General features: G+C 49.5%; 1 protein-coding gene across 1 annotated transcript; it reads left to right on the top strand.

Moving 5' to 3' along the window:
• Positions 1–4,625: 4,625 nt before the first annotated feature.
• On the top strand, positions 4,626–11,170 carry ITPRIPL2 (ITPRIP like 2). Its single transcript, XM_079944082.1, has one exon. It carries the CDS (start codon positions 4,959–4,961, stop codon positions 6,555–6,557), a length of 1,599 nt encoding a protein of 532 aa, XP_079800208.1. The 5' UTR covers positions 4,626–4,958; the 3' UTR covers positions 6,558–11,170.
• Positions 11,171–11,381: the final 211 nt, after the last annotated feature.

Raw genomic sequence — 11,381 nt, 5'->3', positions numbered from 1 at the left:
TCTTTCTGTCCTATACGGGCACACCCCAGAGAGACCGCAGGTTCAGTTCCAGAACACTGCAATAAAGTGAATATCGCAATAAAGTGAGTCACACGAATATTTTTTTTTATCTCCCAGTGCATATAGACATTATGTTTACATGATACTGTAGTCTATTAAGTATGCAACGGCATTATGTCTAAAAAAACAATGTACATACCTTAATTTAAAAATATTTTATTGCTAAGAAATGCTAATCATCATCTGAGCCTTCAGTGAGTCAAAGAAGTAACATCAAAGATCACGGATCAGGGCTTCCCTGGTGGCGCAGTGGTTGAGAGTCTGCCTGCCGTTGCAGGGGACACGGGTTCGTGCCCCGGTCCGGGAAGATCCCACATGCCGCGGAGCGGCTGGGCCCGTGAGCCATGGCCGCTGAGCCTGTGCTCCGCAGTGGGACAGGCCACAACAGTGAGAGGCCCACGTACCGCGCCAAAAAAAAAAAGATCACAGATCACCATAACAAATATAATAATAATAAAGGTTTAGGGACTTCCCTGGTGGCACAGTTGTTAAGAATCCGCCTGCCAACACAGGGGAACATGGGTTCAAGCTCTAGTCTGGGAAGATCTCAAATGATGTGGAGAAACTAAGCCCATGTGCCACAACTACTAAGCCTGTGCTCTAGAGCCCATGAGCCACAATTACTGAGCCCATGAGCCACAAATACTGAAGCCCGTGCACCTAGAGCCCGTGCTCCACAACAAGAGAAGCCACCACAATGAGAAGCCCGCGCACGGCAACGAAGAGTGGCCCCTGCTCACCACCACTAGCGAAAGCCCGCGCACAGCAATGAAGACCCAACACAGCCAGAAATAAATAAATAAACTTTAAAAAACGTGAAATATTGTGATAATTACCAAAATGTGACAGAGGCACGAAGTGAGCAAATGCTGTTGGAAAAAATGGTGCCGACAGACTTGCTCACAGGGTGACCGCGAACCTTGCTTGTTATAAATGCAACATCCATGAAGCACAGCAAAGCGAAGTGCTGTAAAACGAGATGCGCCTGTAAAACCCTTTACAGCGTGAAAGGGAGTGAGGCAGAGGGGTTCAGAGTCCAGCCCCGGAGCCAGCCTTGCCAGCTGTGTGACTCTGAGTAAGTTTCTTGCTCTCTCTCTGCCTCACTTTGCCCGTATGTAGAATGGCATTGATGGCAGCACCTCCCCCACTGGCCTGGTTCTGAGCATTTCAGGAGCCACCACAGGGGAAGAGCTGCGTCCAGGAGGCACACGGTATTTCTCAAAGGGCTCCCGGGACTCACGCCTCAAGCATCTTTGCACAGACGTTTCCACAAGCATTTTCACTGCGTAACTAATTGGTCATGAGGCAATTTTGCTGTAAAAGATAAAATAACTGGATGACAGTTTGGTTTGACAGTTTGCTTTCAATTGGTTGACTGTTTGGTTTTATTTCTCCACTGACATAGAACTCTCATTTTAATATTCCATCAATCTCAGCCCTCATGATGGTTTGTACAGTGATGAGTAGACGTGGTGGTCTTAAAATAGAGGAGGATAACAACTACATACGTGAACTTGATAGAAAATATGGTGATAAAAGTTACTGGAAGTGCGAAGTAAGACAGTATGCCAGAGCACATACTGTACCAGAAAACGATAACATATCAGTTTGCAGATCCTTCAGTGATTTGAAGGCACAGAGTTGAACCTACACCTTTCATAGAACTTTGGAACGTCTATCAGTAGACATGTGACAACCTGCCAAAAACAAACAGTTTTCCCAACTCGATACAAGGCTCAGGTGCAAATATGCATCCTGGTATTTGGAAGCTGATGCCCCTCTTAAGGATGGAAGAAAGTTTAGAGAAAAAGTGCAAAGCTGAATGGGGAGATGAGTCAAAAGCAAAATCTCTCTGAAATACCATAAACAAAAGACTTGAAAGGCAATTGTAGGTACAACTTACAGAACAAAATCAATTATCTGTGCAGTATTGCCACAAATTGACACACATTTTAAATGTACTCAATATGTTTGCATTTTGCAATAAAGTCTTTTTAATTTTGTTATTCATTTCTCATGTTTCATTATGTCCTTTTTAATGCCCCTCTTTTGGTTTTCATTATTTTATCTTTTACAGCAACATTGCCTTAAGGCCAATTAGTTATGTGATGAAAATGTTTGCAGTGGAAATACCAGACATGCTATCAAACACACTGTCCCTTCCCATCCTTCAAAGCCTGATCAGATGTTCCCTCCCAGGAGCCTTCCCTGGGCCTCCCATGGGAAATGTCACCACCTCGTTCCCTTTTCCCCTCATCAATGTTGCCATTCTTCCTCCGCAGGACACACCTCCGGGATATCAGAAATGTTGGGAGGGGTGTGTATATATATTTGCTGAGCTGTTAAAAAAAACCCAGGAGTGGCCTTTGTCAACTATTAAACATTAAAGGAGATTTTTAATGAAATAATGATCAAAAGTCAATGAAACAGTGGCAGTTTTCTGACTCCATCCACCCTGTGTGGCGTTTTAGTCCATAAGTGTAGAGCCCCCTCTTTTCCGTCACATCCCCCTCTGCCTGGCACATGGTATGTTGGGTAATAAATTAATGAATAAATGAATTTGTTCTTGCTCTGAAACATACAGTAGATTTTTCCAAGAGCAAAGTTCTGAGGTCTGTACCTTGAACTCTCTGGAGGAAATGAGCTACGGAAACTGATTACAGGCAGAAAAGATAGTAACGGTAATACAGTACATCATTTACTGAGGGTGGCTCCCCAAAAATATTTGCCCACATCCTAACCCCTGAAACCTGTGAATATGAACTTAATTTGGGGAAAAAAAGGGCTTCAACATATGAATTTTGAGGGGACACATTTCAGTCCACACACCACCCTAGGCCAGGCTAATCAGTGCATTCTCTTACTTGGTCACTTTTAGAGTAGGACCCAACGTTATCCCTAGGCATGACATTTGCTACAACTCTCAGGCAACCGAAGCTCTCTTTTCTTCTTCATTGAGGAAAACATAAGGCTAGAGCAGCCAGGGGCCTATGGAGAGAGGCTCGCAGAGAGTGCAGCCCACTGAGAAGAAAGCAGAGCTAAGAAGTGGATTGAGCGTACCTAGATCCAGCCATACTGAAGCAGGAGCCCCATGGACGTCTCAGTTAATACGACAATAAAATGCTTTCTAAGCTGTGTTTCTGTCACCTGCAACCCAAAGAATCCTGACTAATAGACCGTGATCTCACAGCTAATAGTAGTGGGAATGCGGATCTGAAAGCATTTCTGCTCAGCTCTGAGAGGCTTTCCTGGGAGTCATCTTGGTGCTTAAGCCAGGAGCATCCTGAGTCCTGATTCCCAGATGGCATGTGGGTTCTGACATTTTTAATCTATTTACCCTTGCTCTCCGGGAGCAAGGAAGGTGCAAGAAGTGTAAATAAGTACAGTTAATTGTTTAAATAAATTCGGATAATTAAATAAATGCCGATCATTTCAGGGAGCTCTCCCTGTTATGAAACAAAACAAAGCTTCCTGGACTGAGGTCCCAGGGTAGGTCCTGACAAAGGACACTTCTCAGCAGTTGAGGAAGGGACTCCCCAGTCCCCTTCCCTGAGTCCTGCCTCCCAGCTTCTCTGGAGACAGGTGTTCAAGGCACAGCTCTGCTAAAAGCTGTGTGACTTTGGGCAAGGGGTGAACCTGCCTGCACCTCAGTTTCCTCATCTGAAAAATGGGGAAAGTAATAGTGTCCCTTTCATAGGATGAACCGGGGAGCGAATGTGTAAGGTGATCAGCACAGTACGGGCACACAGTATGACCTTTGTAAAGGCTGTGATTATTACTTCAAGGCTGGATCCTCCTCATCCAGGTCTCAGACCCACAGAGAGCCTCAGGCTTCCACAGGGCAGCCCCTACCTTCACACTCCCTCACACAGTTTTGCTTCTTTCAGAGCATTTTCTGCTGTGGATCCCTTGTCTTTCGGTTTCCTTTTCTCAAAAGGCAGTAAGCTTTATGGAGGGCAGAAGCCTTGTCTATTTTGTCAACTGCTATTTCGCCAGCACCTGGTCTCCCGCCTGGCACATAGTAGGTACTCAGTAGATACTGGTTTGAATGAAGGACAGCGGCACACTGGCAAGGGCAGCTTCCGTTCCAGGGCCTGCCACGCCACCAACACCACGCCACCACGACTTGCTGGGGGGGGGCGGGGGATGGACGGTTCCGTCGTGCGCTCTTTTTCCCTCCTTTCAACTTCCCAGTGTAACTTTGTGTGAGTACAACTGCAGAAGCTCCCTGGACAAGGCTACCGCCCCGCAATCAGAGCCTTCCTGGTTCTGCCTTCGGGGAGGGAGGATAGGGGTGGCCCGCGGGAGGCCAGTTGCCAGCGCGTCCTGAAGTCCCTCCCGCCGCCTCGCGTCGCTTTAAGGCGGAGGCCCGGGAGGGGGTCGACCCCGCCCGCCCGCTCGCCTCGCGGCTCCAGACTTCGGCATTTCCTCCCCGCTAGCTGGCGCGGCCTCGCCTCCCCTCGGAAGAGGAAACTCCCGTGGCAGAGTAACGGGAACAAGAGCGGAGGGGAGCAGCGGGGGACTCCGGGGACCCACGGCGCCGGGAGGGCGGCCCGAGGTAGGAGGCGAGCGCAGCGGGACCAGAAGCTGGCCGAAGGCGGCGCGCCGGGGAGCGGGGCGGGGAGGGCCGGCGGGCCGGACGCAGCGCGCAGTCGGCACGGGGCGCGGCTGGGCGCTGGAGCGTGCAGGGCGGGCCGCTGCTGGAAGGAGCGCTTGAGCTGGGAGAGGAGGCCGAGCTGGAGGGCTGCTTTCCCCGGCCCTGCGACGGGGTCGCCGCCGCGGAGGCGAAGGGAACCGGGACAGCGGGGCTGCCCGGGCGCTGCGCGCATGCTGGGCCTGGGACGCCGCCGGGGCTCGCGCCCTGGGCTGTTCGGCCGCCGCTGCCCCGGGCGCCCGGCATGTCGGTGCACTACACCCTGAATCTGCGCGTCTTCTGGCCCCTGGTGACTGGCCTGTGCACCGCCCTCGTGTGCCTCTACCATGTCCTGCGGGGAAGCGGGGACGCCCGGACCGAGCCCCCCGAAGGCGCGGACGGCGGCTTCCCGCTGCTCAAGGTGGCCGTCCTGCTGCTCCTCGGCTACATCCTCCTGCGCTGTCGCCACGCTGTCCGGCAGCGCTTCCTGCCGGGGTCTCCCCGCCTGGGGGGCCACTCCGCCTTATCTCCTAGACACTTAGGAGAGCCCAGCCTCGACATCTTGCTGGAGAGTTATTACGAGCACGAGGTGCGCCTGTCGCCGCACGTGCTGGGCCACAGCAAAGCACACGTGAGCCGGATCGTGGGCGAGCTGGTGCGGGCTGGCCGCGCCCGAGGGTCCCCAGGCCCCATCCCCGGGGGAGCGCTGGCCTTGGCCTTTCGCGGAGATTTCATCCAGGTAGGCAGTGCCTACGAGCAGCATAAAATCCGCCGGCCCGACGGCTTCGACGTGTTGGTGCCGCTGCGCCTCCCTCCCCTGGTGGCGCTGGAGCCGCGGAGCCTGGGCGCGGAGCCCGCGCTGGCCCCAGCCTTCCACGGCTGCTTCGTGTGCGCACTGAAGGCGCCGCCAGGGGCTTCCGGGGGCCACTGGCTCCGGGACTGCAAAGCCTTCGCCGACGGCTTCTGCGTGGATGTGCGCGGGCGGCGCCATCTCTCGGCTACGCTGGTACTGCGCTGGTTTCAGTCGCACCTGCAGCGCTCCCTGGCCACCGTGCGCTACAGCCTGGAGGGGCGTTGTCGGGTCAGCCTGACCCCAGGCGGCCTGGAGCAGCCCCCTACCCTACACGTCCTCCCCTGCCGCACCGATTACGGCTGCTGCCGCCTTTCCATGGCCGTGCGTCTCATCCCTGCCGTCCACTTGGGCGACAGCGTCTTCCTGGTGGCCCCACCACTGCCACCCTCACCCGTCGGGCCCCTGTCGGAGCTCCCGGGAGGCCTGCGCGCCGATGCACTGTGGGGTGTGAACACGGCGCGCCAGGAGCAGAAGCTGCTGAGCTGGCTGCAGGAAAGGGCCCCTCCAGGTGCCTGCTACCTCAAGTGCCTGCAGTTGCTTAAAGCTCTGCGAGACCTGGGCGCCCGCGGGCTGGACCCGACGGCCGCCACCCAGTGGGGACGCATCCTATCCTCATACGTGCTCAAGACAGTGCTGCTGGCGGCGCTGCTACGCCAGGGGGCTCCCGCACAAGGCTGGGACGAGGCGCACCTGGGCGAGCGCTTGGAAGAGCTAGTACAGTTCCTCAGGGATTGCCTGCTGCGACGCCGTACACTCTTCCACTGCCTCCTGGGCCCTGGAGGGGCGGCCGCCGAGGTGGGCCCACTGCCCAAGGTACTGCGTGAAGCCACCCCGGTTGACCTCCTGGCCACTTTCGACAGGCAGGCCCGGGAACTCGCAGCGGCACGGTTGCTGTCCACGTGGCGAAGGCTGCCCCAGCTTCTCCGGGCCTATGGGGGTCCCCGCTACCTTGCCAGGTGTCCCCCATCCCGGAATCAGCGCCCCCAGGGGTTCCCTGAAGATGAACCATAAACCCTGCCAGAGCCCCAGCCTGGCCTGGTGCTCCTGAAGCCCCACCCACCAGGTGGGGCTGGGGATGGCAGTGAAGCCAGTTTAAGGCAAGGAAGATGACCTGCAGAAGGTGTTGGAACGTTCAGAGGATGACATTTGGTGGCTTCGGCATCACCCCCTGGCTCCACAATCCAGATAGCTGTGGCATCTTTTTCACGCCCACCAGAGTGTCCTGGGCAAGCTACGGAAAGACGTTCAACGTTAGCAGCTAAGAGTTGGTCCAAATGTTGGTTTGTGTGGAATGATTCTGTAGAAGGATCCAGCTTTTAGGGAGGATCAGGAAAGGAAGGGATTGTGGGTTGTTTAGACAGATCTCTCTGGCCCCCAAATTTAAAGAAGCTAATGTTTTTTGACACAACTACTTGGTAGGTCCTGGGTTCCTGATTGTCTTTTTAAAAATCTGAATCTTGATCTACAACTGGAATTGTAGTTCTATTCTAGAGGCTTATGTTCTGAAGAACGTAGCTTCCACTGTTCAAATTGGTATTAATGTATTTGTTAAAGGCCCATCACAGGTGTTTGACAGGATTATGAAGAATTAAGTCACAGGTGTTGAAAGGCAGTCGGGAGTTGGTTAGTGAAACTTCCAGAGCAAATAGCACTTTATTTTGATCAGTTCTTTCATTTTGTGGTAATCGCTAGTGCCAAGTGTGGCATCTGAAAGGGAGGCCAGTTACATCGACTATTAAGAAAGGTGCAGTCTTGAGGAGCAGGCTTGCTCAACATCCCTCTAGGCACGCGCTGGGATGTGCACCAGTCAGCGCTGATTCATTGAGCGTCTGCTGTGAGCCAGTCACAGTGCAGAGTGGCAACAGGATACGTGCTTCTGACAACACCGGTGAGGGCATGAAACATGTTGGGTCTCGAAAAAGATGTACTGATATTTCACTCTTTGCCTAGCAAGATGTGTCACCAGGGCTTGCTGCTGGCTGGAGACAGAAACCTTTTTCTTTTGTTTTAAGTCTTTTTGGCAAACCCCTTTGCATGGAGATTTCTTTCCGAGTTTAATGAGATAATGAAGAGGCAATGCCTGCTTTCAGCCAATGCTCAGTGATCCTCCGTAGTTGGGAAGTTTTGCTCTCATTGCCCAAGCGGCCTTTAATTGGCCCGAAGCCCACCTTTGAGGAGGGGTTGATTCAGCACAGGTCTTGCAATGCATTTCACTTAGGGTTCGGTATCTTGGGCTCTGTGCTTGAAGATCAGTTATTTCCCAATCAGCTGACAGAGGAGAAAGACAGCAGAGGAGGGCAAGTTAGGGGGAGATGGAGGGAGACATCCTTTGTCAGCTGTCTGTTCTTTCTTCTCTCTGGGCATAAATATCACCAGGCTGGGTGTATTTTGCAGCTAGCGCATTCTGAAATCCCTCACCGTCCTCCCAAATTTCTAACAGCTCTCAGTTGCATCAGTCGACATAAAACTCAGTTGAAGTTTAGAATGGTCCATCATCTGCTGAATAGAAAATGCAGCCAATCCCAGTGATATACTTTGGGATTTTTTTTTTTTTAACAGAGACTCTTAAAGGTAAAACTTGGAAGACAGAAGTAGCCACATGAATTGGGCCATTGTTTAATTTCTGAGCTATTTTGAGGGAACTCTTTAAACTTTCTTTCTTTAGGGGACCTGCTTGGCCACTGTGGGGAAATCGTTGTGAATAAATGATTTATAGGGAATCCTTCTCATCAGAGCTACAGAGATTTCTTATGTCCTTTGCAACCTTGGGCTGTAAGAGAAACAGTTGCAAATGTTGTGCTGTGTCTTTGAGGTTGTTTGGGGACATGTCCCCTTGATACCACAAAGTCATTCCTAGCTTTTGAGGTCAGTGTTAGGTCATAAGGTACTGCATTTAGCACAGGAATCCGTCTACCAACTTCCTGCGAAGATATAAACTGCACAGTGTTTTTTATAATTATTTTTAAAATAAATTCCAAGAGTAGGTAGATCTTTATATAAATATATATATTTATAATGTTTCCATACTCAGCTACAATTTCCCCAGTAGTTGGAGTGGGGGAAAGCGAGGCTATTAGAGGGATATAAAGCTTTAAAAGCTGAATTTTCCAAATATTTCTAGCTGAGTGGATAGGTTCCTCTTTTATCTGAATAGCATTTTGAACTTTGAAGCTGGTAACATACAGTTCTTGTAGTTTCTTTGTGGGTTTTTTTTTTTTCAGGTTAATTACCCAAAGCCTCATCCATCCTCAAGATTTTTAAATTTTATTTTTTTTTAATGAATGGGGCATTGTGTTTGTGAATTTTTAAAATATTAATGTTTTATTTAAATGCCATGCTGAGCAATTGTTCTCTGTACATGGTAACCAAAAACGTAGAGATTTCGATCAATTTTGATCAATGTTTAGTAATCCAAAACATGTACTGTGTACAAATGAAATAATACGGCATATTAGTCAGGTGTGATGGTTGCCCAAGGCACTTAAATTAAGCTCGATTCTGTATTTTATTAGGGCTCCATCATGTCCTTGATCTGAAATATATACATTTTTGGTGTATACTTGGTACTGGAGGTTCATGTATTGCAAATGTTCTCATACAAGAAAGCTCAGAATTGTTCGTGCTTTTAAGAAAAGATTAACTGTCCAGCCAGTGTCCGAAGAAAGTGTTTGGGGAGATGACTCAGCCATTTTGCCTTAAGACACCCTTCAGTAACTCCCACTGACCAGTCTTGGGAGTCATCCCGGAATGCTCGTGGGCTGAGAGGAGGAGACTGTGTTTTTGCAAAACGAAACTGAAGCTAAAAGGGAAAATGTGAGCAAACCAAGAGAAATCCGAAGATTTCAGGAAGGAGGACTTAAGATGGACGTGAAACGAAGAGCTGGGCAGAAGGGGAGATGGGGTGGAAATCACATGAGGGTGCGAGAGAGGTCTGGGTTAGGAAACACATTTTCTAGATATGTGCTACTTCAAGCCAGGGGTCGCAAACTCAGCAGCCTGCAGAAGCAAGTTAGGGAGGTAAATAAGAGACGGGTTGGGTGGTGATGGGGGGCTGTGCCGTCTTCAGGGGCCACGTGGCTCAGCTCCATGCGGGGAAAAGGGTAGGGTGGGGCTGGAAATAGAAAAAAAAAAAAAGAAACTTTCTGATTTTTAAACAACATAATTAAAAAATATCCAAAACACAAGTGGGCCAAAAAACACGTTTGCTTGAGCCTGGGGGCCACCAGTTTGCGACCCCTGCCTTAGACGGTAACCCCTCAAGTATGTATAAGGTTATATTTATTGTTATGGATATGATGTTGTTATACATGGTGGGGGGCATGATATTTCAAGTCTGCTTTATCGCTCAGAGCTAAGCTTTATTGTAGAAACAAACCCCCCAAATTAACATGGCCACAGATAACACTTAACTCTCAATTCCCGGAAGGATTCTCCACCCTGGACCCGTAGGAGTCAGATGGGACATCAGACCACTAGGGGCCAGCTCTTGGCATTTCCTCCCTGGTGAGTTGGGGCCAAACTCCTTGGCTCTGTCAGAGTCTGCAGGTGAGTAATCAGGAAGGATTGCAGAATAACTTGTTTTCTTCTTTATTTGTATTTTATTTTTATTTTTAAATTAATTATTATTTTTTTTAGTAGTTTCCTAGCCTTTGCAGTGATGGTTGGTGGCCGTGAACACCAGCAAAGTAGTGCTGGGTCTCCCAGCCAAGCTTCTTAGGCTTGTTACCAGCCCCAGTGCCAAGAGAACTGTTCTGATCATATGTTTCTATCCCTTTCTGACTCCGTGGCTCCCACCAAAACTGACATCCTAGCCTTCTGAAGGAATGAAACTAATAGCCTTCCAAAGTGTCTCCTTTAACCTCATGGAGTAAGTCACCTTTTCCGTAAAATGTGGCTTTTGACCGTGACGATGACTTATCGTATCCACGTGGAGGAAGGTTATTACTTCCCTCCCCAGTGGTGGGAAAAATGAACCTGGTGAACATTCCCAGTATCCCTTGGGAAGGAAAAAAGTTCAGTGTTATCATTGTGGCGTTTGTTAGTTTTTATAAAAAATTGCATGTCTGTTTCTTAGACACTACTGTTTATTTTTTCTGTACCTACATAGCACATGATTTGGTGGGGATGAAGCAAGTATAAGCTGGGAGAGGACGAAGATGTATGTGAACATCAGTACAGAGAGAACAGACTAAAACATGCAGCTAAATTATATGTAATCTGGTTTTTGAAGTATCAGATATTCAGGAATATTTTTAGCACCCTTTGCTTAAAAAAAAATGCCTTGATTCAGTCATTTGACTTTAAAACATTCCTCTTATTTTACTGTTATTTTTAGTGTGGATTTTGACCCCAAACTGTGTATTATGATGCAGTCTGTTGGCTGTGGTCATAGTGTATGTTTTGTTCCAATAACAGAGACCAAAGAGGTAATCAAGTATGGTTCAGCTGCTACAGTTGTGTGATTAAAAGGCCTTCTAATCACACCAGATTTCCACGGCCCAATAGTCGAGGCCGGCCATTTGTTTTCTATTTCAGGTTGGAGTACATTTGCACTTTTAATCGTATGGGTCATTTGGGGACCTTGTTCTTTCATACTTTGCTTTATTAATAAAGGAACTTGTAGAAACCTGTGACCTGAACGTCAGATTTGGGGAGGGTTGTCGTCTTCCTGGAGAGCAGCCTGTGGCTACACTGGCTTGTGAGCCCTTACACAGGCCCACCTGCTTTCAGTGAGTGGGTGTATGGGACTTTTTCCCACACAGCAAAGCTGGGATCATTGTACAGAATTGGCACCGTACACAGGTGGGAAAGGATGCCAGTTCATGGCTCTGTAGG

The sequence above is a fragment of the Stenella coeruleoalba genome, assembly GCF_951394435.1.
Source record: "Stenella coeruleoalba genome assembly, chromosome: 15".
NCBI lineage: Eukaryota > Metazoa > Chordata > Mammalia > Artiodactyla > Delphinidae > Stenella > Stenella coeruleoalba.
Note: the sequence above shows the minus strand (reverse complement) of the source record. Positions and strands in the feature narration are given on the sequence as shown.